General features: G+C 34.5%; 1 protein-coding gene across 1 annotated transcript in view; it reads left to right on the top strand.

The window, feature by feature from the left end:
- Positions 1-14,394, top strand: part of SI (sucrase-isomaltase (alpha-glucosidase)) — a 121,514-nt gene that overhangs the window by 84,972 nt on the left and 22,148 nt on the right. The window contains exons 27-35 of the mRNA XM_005864148.1: positions 2,798-2,952; positions 4,894-5,062; positions 7,178-7,274; positions 7,409-7,521; positions 7,618-7,743; positions 9,301-9,429; positions 10,173-10,283; positions 11,990-12,052; positions 12,524-12,640. Coding sequence (XP_005864210.1) covers positions 2,798-2,952; positions 4,894-5,062; positions 7,178-7,274; positions 7,409-7,521; positions 7,618-7,743; positions 9,301-9,429; positions 10,173-10,283; positions 11,990-12,052; positions 12,524-12,640 — 1,080 coding nt within the window. The remainder of the gene's footprint in view (positions 1-2,797; positions 2,953-4,893; positions 5,063-7,177; positions 7,275-7,408; positions 7,522-7,617; positions 7,744-9,300; positions 9,430-10,172; positions 10,284-11,989; positions 12,053-12,523; positions 12,641-14,394) is intronic.

The following is a 14,394-nucleotide window of genomic DNA, read 5'->3' as shown; positions in this document are numbered from 1 at the left end:
TTTTTTTTATTCTTTTTAAAAAAATATTATAAGTATTACAAAGGGTATTACATATGTGTCCTTTTTTCCCCCCCGGCCCTTGACAATCCCCTGGCCTCCCCTACCCCCCATTGTCTTATGTCCATTGGTTATGCTTGTATGCATGCATACAAGTCCTTCGGTTGATCTCTTACCCCCTTCCCTCCTGCCCCCCAACCCTCCCCAGCCTTCCCGCTGCAGTTTGACAATCTGTTTGAGGCAGCTCTGCCTCTGTATCTATTATTGTTCAAAAGTTTATAATGGTCTCTATTATCCATGAATGTGTGAGATCATGTGGTATTTTTCCTTCATTGACTGGCTTATTTCACTTAGCATAATGCTCTCCAGTTCCATCCATGCTGTTGCAAATGGTAAGAGTTCCTTCTTTTTTACAGCAGCATAGTATTCCATCGTGTAGATGTACCACAGTTTTCTAATCCATTCATCTACTGATGGGCACTTAGGCTGTTTCCAGATCTTAGCTATGGTGAATTGTGCTGCTATGAACATATGGGTGCACATATCCTTTCTGATTGGTGTTTCTGGTTTCTTGGGATATATTCCTAGAAGTGGGATCACAGGGTCAAATGGGAGTTCCATTTCCAGTTTTTTGAGGAAACTCCATACTGTCTTCCATAGTGGCTGCACCAGTCTGCATTCCCACCAGCAGTGCACAAGTGTTCCTTTTTCTCCACATCCTCTCCAGCACTTGTCGTTTGTTGATTTGTTGATGATAGCCATTCTGACAGGTGTGAGATGGTACCTCATTGTTGTTTTGATTTGCATCTCTCGGATGATTAGTGACTTTGAGCATGTTTTCATATGTCTCTTGGCTTTCTGAATGTCCTCTTTTGAAAGGTGTCTATTTAGATCCTTTGCCCATTTTTTGATTGGATTGTTTATCTTCTTTTTGTTAAGTTGTATGAGTTCCCTATAAATTTTGGAGATTAGGCCCTTATCAGATATGACGTTGGCAAATATGTTTTCCCACGCAGTGGGTTTTCTTGTTGTTTTGTTGATGGTTTCTTTTGCTGTGCAGAAGCTTTTTATTTTGATGTAGTCCCATTTGTTCATTTTCTCTTTAGTTTCAACTGCCCTAGGAGCTGTATCAGTGAAGAAATTGCTTTGGCATATGTCTGAGATTTTGTTGCCTTTGGATTCTTCTAGAATTTTTATGGTTTCCTGTCGTACATTTAAGTCCTTTATCCATTTTGAGTTTATTCTTGTGTATGGTGTAAGTTGGTGGTCTAGTTTCATTTTCTTGCATATATCTGTCCAATTTTCCCAACACCATTTATTGAAGAGACTATCTTGGCTCCATTGTATGTTCTTGCCTCCTTTGTCAAATATTAATTGAGCATATTGGTTCGGGCTAATTTCTGGACTCTCTATTCTATTCCACTGATCTATATGTCTGTTCTTGTGCCAGTACCAGGCAGTTTTGAGAACAGTGGCTTTGTAATACAGCTTGATATCTGGCATTGAGATCCCACCTACTTTGTTCTTTCTCAGGATCGCTGCAGCTATTCGGGGTCTTTTTTTATTCCAGATGAATTTTTGGAGAGTTCGTTCTAGATCTTTGAAGTAGGCCATTGGTATTTTAATGGGAAGTGCGTTGAATTTATAGATTGCTTTGGGTAGTATGGACATTTTAATGATGTTGATTCTACCAATCCAAGAACATGGTATGTTCTTCCATCTCTTTATGTCTTCCTCTATCTCTTTTTTCAATGTCCTGTAGTTTTCTGAGTAGAGGTCTTTTACCTCTTTAGTTAAGTTTATTCCTAGGTAGCTTAATTTTTTTGGTGCGATGGTAAATGGGATTGTTTTTATAATCTCTCTTTCTGAAAGTTCACTATTGGTGTATAGAAATGCCTCAGATTTCTTGGGGTTAATTTTGTATCCTGCTACATTGCCAAATTCATGTATTAAGTCTAGTAGTTTTTTGATGGAGTCTCTAGGGTTTTGTATGTATAATATCATGTCGTCTGCAAATAAGGACAGTTTTACTTCCTCTTTTCCAATTTGGATGCCTTTTATTTCTTCTTCTTATCTAATTGCATTGGCTAATACTTCCAGGACTATGTTGAAGAGGAGTGGTGAGAGTGGGCATCCCTGTCTTGTTCCTGTTTTTAGGGGAAATGGTGTTAGTTTTTGTCCATTGAGTATGATGTTGGCTGTGGGTTTGTCATATATGGCTTTTATTATGTTGAGGTATGATCCTTCTATTCCCACCTTGCTGAGAGTTTTTATCAAAAATGGGTGTTGGATTTTGTCGAATGCTTTTTCTGCATCAATTGATATGACCATGTGGTTTTTTTCTTTCAATTTGTTTATGTGATGTATTACGTTTATTGATTTACGGATGTTGTACCATCCTTGCATTCCTGGGATAAATCCTACTTGGTCATGGTGTATGATCTTTCTGATGTACTGCTGGATCTGATTTGCTAAGATTTTGTTGAGGATTTTGGCATCTATGTTCATGAGGGATATTGGCCTGTAATTCTCTTTCATTGTGTTGTCTTTACCTGGTTTTGGTATTAGGGTGATGCTGGCTTCATAGAATGAGCTTGGAAGTGTTCCTTCCTCTTGAATTTTTTGTAGTAGTCTGAGGAGTGTAGGTTTTAGTTCTTCCTTGAATGTTCAGTAAAACTCCCCTGTGAGTGTATATATATATATATTATTGTTTGAACCATCATTTAATTTTTTTAATATTTAAATACCATCTCACCAAACTAGAGCAAAATGTTTCTATTTTTATTATTATCTGCAATAGATTTATGACCCGAAAAATAAGAGATATGAAGTTCCAGTACCATTAAACATTCCAACCACGCCAACAAGTACTTATGAAAATAGACTTTATGATGTTGAAATCCAGGAAAATCCTTTTGGCATCTGGATTCGACGAAGAAGCACAGGAAGAGTTATGTAAGTGATTGAATTATTTGAAATGAACAATATCTTGATTTTATCCTAGGAGGGGAAAAGAAAGATGATTATTTTCACAGACTTCACTGTGCTAGAGTATCATCATACTAAAAATGGTATTAGTCATATCAAATAAGTTGACTTACTTTAACATTTTTTAAAAATATATTTTATTGATTTTTTACAGAGAGGAAGTGAGAGGGATTGAGAGTTAGAAACATCAATGAGAGAGAAACATCGATCAGCTGCCTCCTGCATACCTCCTACTGGGGATGTGCCCGAAACCAAAGTACATGCCCTTGACCGGAATCGAACCTGGGACCCTTCAGTCCGCAGGCCAATGCTCTATCCATTGAGCCAAACCGGTTAAGGCATAACATTTTTAACTTAAACAATTAGAACATAATAGGACTATCATTAAGGATTGCCTAAATGTCATTTACAATTTGGATGTGATTGATTTTATTATTACATATTAAGACTTATTTTTCAAAGCAAGTTGAGAACCAAGCCAAGACTCCTCTTGAAAATCATGATGAGTTTTAGCAAAATAAGTAATTGGAAATTTGTTATGTAAATATTTTATTAGACTTTTGTAATCAAAGTTTAATGGTCCTGGAATTTGATTGAGTTAATGTTATTTCTGCTAGGCACTAATGAAAGAAAATTAATATACATGCATCTAGATATTTTTATATCATAATGAATAAATTTAAGAAAAAAGTTTTGGTTTTTTTGTGTGAAATTCTCTATTTGTAGAGAATTATAAAATATTAAAAGATACTTTAATGTAATTTAAACTTCCCATGCTATCTCTGAGAAGATGTTGACCAGATGTTTTCACAACATGTTGTCAGAATGGATACAAATAATAAAGAAAAATATATCTGTATTTTAAAAAAAAGTTATGAGAATGATTTTGTTCCAAAGGTTAACAAACTCAGCCATTTTGTAAAAAAAATCCTGGTGCAAAATTATACTTATCATTATTTGAGAATCATTATTACTTAGTAAATACTTTTTCATAATATAAAAATGAAAAATGTCCCAAACTCTTTGTAATACTTATATTTTCTTACACTGCCAATCCTAATTATTTTCCTCCTCTATGTTCTTGCAAATGACTAGAAAAACAATACATTCACTGCAACACATTTCTTATGGATATTTTTTTAAAACACTGATTTTTATAAATACAAAAAGAAAATTATTAGAAATATTAAAAAGGGAGAATTTTAAATTAAAATATCAATTATGCCTTATAGTTTTGATATCTTTTTATTCTATATGTAGAAATATTGATTTTTTTTATTCTATATGTAGAAAAAACATTACTGGGCTATCTGAAGGTAACAGGTTTCTAGGACCTATGTTACTTCCATATCATATATTATTTATAACTTCATATTAATTTTATTTTTAAAAGCAATATATTTATTTTTAAAAACAAGATAAACATAGCCCTAACCAGTTTGGCTCAGTGGATAGAGCATCGGCCTGCGGACTGAAGGGTCCCAGGTTTGATTTTGATCAAGGGCATGTACCTTGGTTGAGGGCACATCCCTAGTAGGGCGTGTGCAGAAAGCAGCTGATCGATGTTTCTCTCATCAATGTTTCTAACTCTCTATCCCTCTCCTTTCCTCTCTGTAAAAAAAAAAAATCAATAAAATATATTTAAAAATAAAATAAAGAGAAATAGTCACATTAATCATATTATGGTTCACTGTGAATATGTGAAATATATTTGAGGTATTCCTTGACTTAGCCAAAATAAATATATTTTGTAATAATTATCTATTACCATTTGGTATCTGCTTACAATAAAGAATATAGAGAGAATATTATTGATTTTTAGCTCACCCAAGGAAAAATCACCATTGTTATTTGTGATACTATTTTGTAAATGTTTACAGAAATGGAATTGTTTTCTTTTGTTTTTAGCTGGGATTCTCGCCTACCTGGATTTACTTTTAATGACCAGTTCATTCAAATATCTACTCGCCTGCCATCAGAATATATATATGGTTTTGGGGAAGTGGAACACACAGCATTTAAGCGAGATCTAAACTGGAACACTTGGGGAATGTTCACAAGAGACCAACCCCCTGGTGTAGGTATCAATCTTCAGCTATCTCATGAGGCATCTAAGACCATGATTAGGATCCCAGCCACTTCTATGTAGGCCTGTGCTAGTACTTTGGTATTGAAGTAATGACAGAGACGCTGGAGATCTGCAGAGTTGCTAAAATGACTTTCTGAAAAACAAACAAAGAAGTCACCATCAATTGCTGGCAAAAGTAGAGGATTAGTTGGATAACATTGAGTACAGTGAGAGATGAGGTAGTGCCCCAATTCATTATCTCAAATGTAGAGAAAGAGCATTAAGGTTCAGTATTCCCTGCCAAATCCATGTTTACTCTCAGCTTTTAGAAAGTAACTGAATAGTTCTCTTTAACTTCTTTTCTTTTACTTCTTAGATAATGATTTGATGCCAACTTTTTCCTGTATGACACACAGCTGCAGTTGTGCATTTTTATGAGTCCGTACTGCTAGTTACATCTTTAAAAAATGTTTTTATAAGCTCATGTCACTTTTCCCAATGTTCCAACTTATTAATTAAATACACATCATGAATATTTAATGCACTGCAGAACTAATATCAGCTATAATTATGAAACCAAAATGTGGTGTTCGGGTCCGAGTTCGTTGTCTCACCAAATTGAAAACTGAGTTTGTGGACAAAAACAGTAGGTGGAAGCAAAGTTTATTGAGACAAGGTCAGACTCCCCGAAGCATGGAACAGCAGAGAGGGCCCAAAGCAGGTTACCAATGAAGCTTCTCTGTCTCAGGTTCCAAAGTCCCTGTCCCCCAAGCCAGGCCTGCGAAAGGTGCTGCCGGGGTTCCAAAAGCAGGCCAGTGTACAGAGCTTGCGTTCCATGTTGCAGCCATGTGTAGTTCAGCATCCAAGCTAATTAAAATCCATTAGTCCATGTGTCGAGTCCCACATGGCCATAAGCCAGGTGGGCACAGGGGAGAACATCCACTGCCACAGGAGAGGCAGGGAGAGAGAGAGAGAGAGAGAGAGAGAGAGAGAGAGAGGGCTTTTTTTTTGTTTAGTGGTAGATACATGCCTTGTTAGCTCCTGATTGGTCCTTTCAAAGAATTCTGCCTTATTAACATACTTAGGATTGGTCATACTCCTCACTGCCTTGTGATTAGTTATCTGCAAGCTGTCTGTCTTAGCAACATCCATACATTTTAAAGTTCACATCTCTCACTGGCGCCCTTCTTTCCCCACCCAGCTGGGTTGCCTGAGCTGGGTTCAGTTCTAGGTCCTTTTGTTTGACTCTGTGGTGCCGTCAACAAGCTGTATCCCGTCCCTGTCTTCAAGGTCCTGTTATTCGAGGACAGTGGTTCTCAACCTTCCTAATGCCGCGACCCTTTAATACAGTTCCTCATATTGTGGTGACTCCCAATTTCACTGTTACAAATTGAACATAATTAAAGCATAGTGATTAATCACAAAAACAATATGTAATTATATATGTGTTTTCCGATTGTCTTGGGCGACCCCCGTGAAAGGGTCGTTTGACCCCCAAAGGGGTGGCGATCCACAGGTTGAGAACCGCTGGTCTAAACTATCCCCACTCTTCTCCCTCTCCCACGGTCTCATCTCTGACTGCCTAGCCCTTCTATCTCCTCAATTATTCTAGACATATCATGAAAAAATACATTTTTTATAAAATACTAGCTTATTTCCATGTGCCACATGTGATGCTCACTTAAAGGGAATGTTAATTACATCTTTTAGCTAGAGTTTTATTGTGCCTAAACAAGATTAGATTAATTACTTAAGAGGTTGAGTAGTTTAATCATTTTTATGGAAATAAATTATTGAAAAAGAAATGCAACTGTATAAAATAATTAACATATAAAATCTGTAGAAAAAAACCCCAATTACTCTAATCCCAATGGATTTTTATGTCAATATGAGACAGTTTCATGGGCGTTACATATCTGTATATTTATTTGCATGATCTAAAGCAATCATAGTTTTAATAATAAACAAAATTAATTTCTAAGGGAAATGTGGTTAATTCAGTTTGTATGTGCAAGGGAGTCACATTTAACTTCCTAGGCTCACTCTTATAATGAATTTAAATATTACATCAACAAACTTTACATGGTCTTATCATCTGAATATATGTTATGTTTATTTTTTTAGTATAAACTAAATTCCTATGGATTTCATCCCTATCACATGGCTCTGGAAGATGAGGACAATGCTCATGGAGTTTTCTTTCTTAACAGCAATGCAATGGGTAAAACCATCATATTTAAGATTTCTCATGTGGAGTGTTGTGAGCTTGCGCACCTACTCAGGCTCTGTTATGTGACTTTTAATAAATAATATTTTGTATATAGATAACAATGTAATCATGTTTTGAATTTCTAGATGTGACATTTCAGCCAACTCCTGCTCTAACTTACCGCACAATTGGAGGAATCTTGGACTTTTACATGTTTTTGGGCCCAACTCCAGAAGTTGCAACAAAGCAATTCCATGAAGTATGATTGAGTTTGTTTTTAGAAAAAAAAAACAAACACATAAATTTCTCTCCATAAGTAATTCTCTTAGTTCACAAATAATTTTTGTTTTTAAAGGTAATTGGCCGACCAGTCATGCCACCTTATTGGGCTTTGGGATTCCAATTATGTCGTTATGGCTACAAAAATACTTCAGAGGTTCAGGAAGTATATGAAAACATGACAGCTGCTCAGATCCCCTATGTATGTACATAAACTTTTAAGACTGTGTTAAATATGTCTTGTAGAAAATCAGAATGAAATGAACACATGTGCTTTGAAATTATATTTAGCATTTGGCAATAATCAAGGCTTAGTTTTTAGGAGCACCTAATAAATTGGAAATAACATTTTTATAAAATGTAAAATCTTTATTAGGAATATTTATTAGGATAAAGGAAAAGTAATAATATCATTTCTTTTTTTTCCCCCTCCTATTCCATGCCCCAGAGTTGTATTAAACAAATCACTGTGCATTTGTATCTCTCTCATCAACATTGGGTGGCATAGATAGTCAGACACATTCCCCATATTCTCTTTAGATGAGAGGAAGGGTCTACACAATTATTCCATCAACCAATGTGAGAAATTACGGGGAAGAAATTGGAGGTAAAACTGTGCTTTTTGCCCTGGAATAGATGATACTTGTAATGTTAGAATACAGAATTAGAGGGCTGGCAGAATATCCTTATCTCTCAATGTTTGGGAAAATAAATATTCCTAAGTATCCAGAAATAATAAGTCCCTGTAATTTTATATTTTAGTGGTAAGGAATCCTGGAGATCTCATGGTAACACGTAAGCATGGAAACCTAGAGTGCTATTTGTATATAAGGACTCATTCTAAGAAGAATGAGAAGGACCTTATTATAAGACATGAGTGCATATAATACAATTCAATATCTGGTTCCTGAACATATTATAATGGGGATATTAGCTATATAATGGATGAGATAGAAATGTGCAAGTGGTATTTTTTTTAAAGAAAAGGAGATTTTTCCCATTTTTTTTAATAAAAAGGGTCATCCACTATATTTGCCATATATTTTATAGCAACTAGAAGAAAATCAAGCTAATTTCTATTAACAGAAAATAATTAACAAATTTGTTATTTAGGCCTAATTAAACATTTCATGATAACATTCAAACATTTATTAGTTTAAACATATCTGCAAATACCTATTTCAAGACATTGTTTTGCTTATATTAGCTTGGGCTATTATTTCAGAATTGACTTTGTTGATTAAAAAAAGAAAAAAAAATCTTACACAATTTAATGGATTTACTAGTAACTCTTTCTTCCTCTTGGGAAATATTAGAATTATTTGAAATTACCCTATATTTGCATTATTTTTCCAGAAATAGTGCAATGCCTATTTCTGTATACATTGTACAAAATTCCAAATTGCCATTTAACATAATTTTATAATGTCATAAATCCTTTACTTCTGTGCCTTCCTGTTTCCTCTGGGAATTACATGATAAAAGATACTGATTTGAAAGAATTTTGACTTCTAAGTCAAAATTATGAAATGGACTGTTAACAAAACAAAACATTTATGTGACCTTGTTCGTAGAATATTTGGCCTCCTTACATAATACTTTTATTCCTGAGTGTTGCATTACCTTATTGATTCTCTTTCTAATCGAGTGAAGAGGCACTGAAACTTTTGTATTGGTATTGTTTTCATAAGTATGATAAAATGTGATACACTCACACTTGTGATTCTTGCTCCACTACCGCAATTCTCATATTTTTCAGGATGTACAATACACAGACATTGATTACATGGAAAGGCAACTAGACTTCACAATCGGTGAAGACTTCCGTGACCTTCCTCAGTTTGTTGACAAAATAAGAAGTGAAGGAATGAGATACATCATTATCCTGGTCTGTATTTATAGTTTATATTTTTTCTGAGTCTTATTACCTTTCTTTTATTAAGATTTTTTCTCCTAGATATAGGGATATGGGAGGTGTTTCAAAATAGGAATTATATAAGTTTGATTCTACTCCCAAATCTACAACTTTCTTCCTTTAACACTTCATTTTATGTACATGGGCTGCTACAGAATACCTAATACTTGGTATATCTTTAGAGACCTAAGACTAAAGCTGGGAGTCAAAAGCTAGCTGGTTTTTAGTAATCACTCGTGCTGTAAACTGGCCTCAATGTATAGAAGCTATCTCAAAGTGATGATGTTTTTTTTTTCTTCCTATACATCTTCCAAATCATTCTCTAGGACTGCATCTTACTTTTCTCATATTTGAAATTTTGCCTTCAACTTAGTGATTCAGTGGGGAGCAAATTTTATCCATATCTCACAAGAAGTATGCTAAGCGGCCAGAAATCCCTCTGGGAAAATAAAGACAAAAGAAAAACTCTAGTAATCTTGCTTAAAATCGTAGCAAATATATTCTCAAAGTTCTTACTTTTTTTTCCTAAGGAATTTAGAAGAGAACATAGCTAGAACAATAAAGTTTATATCATCAGTCAATTTCTTAGTCCATGTCTATGAGAGCACAGTATAATGATAATATGGTAATAGAAAATTCCAATGTTTCATAACAACTACCCAAGAGGCCCTGGTTTTATTCCATAGTAATGGGATTTGTATTTCATTTCAATTTAGGATCCAGCAATTTCAGGAAATGAAACGAAGCCTTACCCTGCATTTACAAGAGGACAGGAAAAAGATGTCTTTATCAAATGGCCTAATACCAATGATATCTGTTGGGCAAAGGTACTGAATTGACCTTGAAATAAAATATGTAAAACATGCTATTTCATTGAATGTTTCTACTGAATTAAAACACTGTTAAAAACATGTTAGAGAAATATATGTATTGTGTGGAATGTAATAGTTTAATAGCTAATAAAGGAAAGTATATATACTGTTGAGTTTAATCCAAATTATTAGAAACAGAGAAAGAAGTCATATAAGTTATATTTCCAAATACTATTTATTTCATTTTTAAATTGTATTTCTTGTTACTTTATTTTTTATTACAAAACTACCATTAATAACATGGCAATTTATTATTCTATATTGCAAGAGTCAATTAAATGTATGCACTTCTTTTAAAAACATTTCATTAATAAAATAAGCAATGTTTTTTAAGAGCTATTTTCATATTTCTAATTTGAACAAGGAATATAATTCACTATATTGCATTTAAACAATAATATTCAGACCTGGTTATGTATATATTTTAGAAAATATCCTGATTTGGCTTACATATAAAAGAGAGAAGAAAAAATATTCACTAGTCATTACTAGAATGAAAAAGATATACAAAATTCCATGGTGGGAGAGATAATTAAATGCCTTATGAGATCCTTTTTGGATCTTGGACCACATCAGTGATAAAAGTGGTGAAATTAAAAATTGCCTGTAGATTAGTTAATAGTATTATATTGATATTAACCTCTTTGTTTTGATCATTGCATGGTAGTTATAAATATGTGAACATTAGGGGAAGCAGGATGAAGGGTATAGAAAATCTCTAGGTATAATTTTTGCAGCTTTTATGTAAATTTGAAAATAATTTCAAAATTAAAGGTTAAAATAAAATGGGGAAAAAACCCTATGATACACTTAGTGAAAAATCATACTTCAAGAAACATTCCAGTATAGAGGATGACATATTGGACATAAAAAGGGATTTTGTTCTACCCGCTCTCTTATCACTCTATATTTCTGTACTTTTTTTGTATGCTTCTAATCTCTAATCTATTTTTCCACTTTCAGTAACAAATCCTTCATAGGTAATTAGTCCTTTGAGAATAATTTACATTTTTTATATGGGACTTCCTAGTTTCTGCAACGTAGACTCAAATTCTCAGATATTCAGCGTGATTGAATTGGGTCTCGATTTTGCGTGTTTGTGGTTGAGGTGGAGGAAAACATTGTTAAGAAGGAGGCCGGGGCAGGGGTAGTCTTGGAGGTGGAGGGAAGGGAGAATGGGATTTAGTACTAACTGTGAACCCAAAAAGATATTTGCCTCAGCATGACATCATCCAACTCAGATCTTCATTACTTTTACATAAATATATATTTATTATTTTTACATTTTAATCCTGGAATAATTATAGAAACAGTTTTAATATACTACATTAAATTAAATTTAGTATATGGTTTTCATATTATTGCTTCACCAGACCTTTGGTTTCATGAATTGTTTCCAAATCACTACCTACTGCTACAGTTGGCTTTTTATTTCTTATTTACCATATTATACTAGAGATTAATATGGGAAATGGGAATAGTTTGGAAATAGCACATATAGCAAAACAAAAACTGAAAAAGATAAATGAAAGAATTAATGATCTGGAATCTTGAGTCTATAATAAGCCTCTTAAACTCTATTATAATTTATTTACAACACAGTCATATCATACTGAAGTTATTTTAAACTGTTTTACAATTTTTTCTCTCTTTTTTTGTAGGTTTGGCCAGATTTGCCTAATATAACGATAAATGAAAGTCTGACTGAAGATGAAGCTGTTAATGTAAGTTTTGCATTCATTAATTATATGTCTAAAAGAAATTTAACACATGGATTTAATGATCACTTTGACCAATCATTCATTTTGAATACTTTCCTGAAAAAGTAGATGGCTTATTTTCTAATTCTCCTTACCATGCACAGCAATGGCAAAGCTGCTGTTTAGGGCTCTAAGGATAAGGTGTAAAAACTTCCCTATCACTCTAAGAAGCGCTGAAATATGTTTGTGTATGTTTTGAACTGTTTCTTTACAATCTATAAAAGAGCCCCAGGCTGTTCTCTCTCTCTTTTACTCTCCATCGCTGCTGGGTGCTTGGAGGAAAATCATGTATGTTTATGGAATTAAAGGTGATATCAGGTTGCCTTTCTTATCACTTGTCCACATCTTGTGGATCTGACAGACAAATGTCTGACTTAGATGCGCATGGTCTCTCTTTTGATTTTATAATTCTTGGTGTAAATCTTATCTTTACAGGCTTCCAGAGCTCATGTCGCTTTTCCAGATTTCTTCAGGCGCTCCACAGCAGAGTGGTGGGAAAGGGAAATCATAGATTTCTACAATGACCAGATGAAGTTTGATGGCTTGTGGATTGTGAGTAAACACTGAGTAATTTATATTCTATGTCGGAGATTTTCAATAGGTATGCCACGGCAGGCCCAATGGTGTGCCACAAGAAATTTTAGAAAATGTTATACCTAACTATTTTGTCAGGGGCACTGACTTCTGTCAAATAAAAAAAAATGACAATAGCGAACACAACAATATCCATCTGGTATGAATGAATCAAAATTATACCTATTTTTTGTCATATTGGCAAAAAAAATTTATTTTTGGTGTGCCACAGAATTTTAGGAATTAGTTTATGTGTGCCATGAGATGAAAAAGGTTGAAAATCACTGTTCTAAGTTATTTATTGTGTATTCATTATACAAAATTCTTGCTAGATTCTAATAATGTCAACAAAGTATTTGTGAAAATTAGCTCATTCACTTTTCATAAAGCTTTCTTATTCAAGGGACTGCTAAGATACAGTTTTACCAATTCAATTTATCTACATAAATGCTATTTTATGAATATTCAAGTTTAATATTTTCAATTTGACCAAGGAACCAAAATAGACTAATTTTCTAACTATTCATAAGTGCTTATAAGTATGTATTTTAATTTCATTCAGTGTAGGTATAAATCTCACACTCAACTCTCTATGATGTAAGAAATCATAATCTCTTACATATCAGACAAAATTATTTCTCAAACAATCTCTTACTTTTAGGTGTAACTCTAAAATATTATTAATAAGATTGATAATATAATTTTAATATAGCATAAAAGTTTACCACAAGTAAATGTTTATTACAAGAGATTTTACATAATACTTCTCTAGAGTTTTGGAGGTGACGTTTCTTTGTTGATTTTGTAACAGATATGCATTAATTTGCTTGTTTTTAATTGAAGAAGCCTTTAAAAAAGTGCTGCTATATGCACGTCTCGAGAATATAAAATTGTATAAAGCATCGCTTTTTTTTAATTAGTGATAAATGCAAATTTATTTCATGTATAAAGTTATGCACTATAAGGGATTCCAATTATAATATCTCCAAGAAAGATATCTTAATCCAGAAAATATAAATTTTTCTTCAGATGGAATAATAACCTTTAAATGGTAGCTAATATATATATTTATATATAGACTAGGGGCCCGGTGCACAAAATTCATGCACGGGGGGTGGGTCCCTCAGCCTGACCTGCACCCTCTCCAATCTGGGAATTTCTGTCTGTCTTTGGAATCATATGAGTGAATTGTCTGAAACCCCAACCCAGTTTGGTTTGGTGCTCACAGAATAATAGAGGTCTTTTTTTTCTTTGCTTCATTGCTGGAGATTTCCTAGAAGTTTTAGGATATCTTCCTTTTAATTTTTCCTCGACACTCTGATTTTACTTATGTCTCTCACCAACCCCTGTCACACACAGAGCAGGGCGGATCAGGGGGTTGAGGTGCCGCCCCCTGTCACCCACAGAGCAGGGCCGATCAGGGGGTTGGGGCGTCACTGCTGTCACACACAGAGCAGGGCCCATGGGGGTTTGGGGCACCGCATCCTGTCACACACAGAGCAGGGCCAATCAGGGAATTGGGGAGCTCCCCCCTATCAGGCACAGAGAAGGGCTGATCAGGGGGTTGGGGCGCCTTCCCCTATCACACTCAGGGCAGGGCCGATGAGGAGGTTGCGGCTCCACCCCTTCCCACACAGAGCAGGGCCCATGGGGGGGTTGGGGCGCTGCACCATGTCACACACAGAGCAGGGCCGATCAGGGGGCTGGGGAGCTCCCCCCTATCAGGCACAGAG

Source organism: Myotis brandtii, unplaced genomic scaffold, assembly GCF_000412655.1.
Source record: "Myotis brandtii unplaced genomic scaffold, ASM41265v1 scaffold186, whole genome shotgun sequence".
In the NCBI taxonomy this organism is placed as follows: domain Eukaryota; kingdom Metazoa; phylum Chordata; class Mammalia; order Chiroptera; family Vespertilionidae; genus Myotis; species Myotis brandtii.
This window is presented reverse-complemented; position numbering and strand designations above follow the sequence as displayed.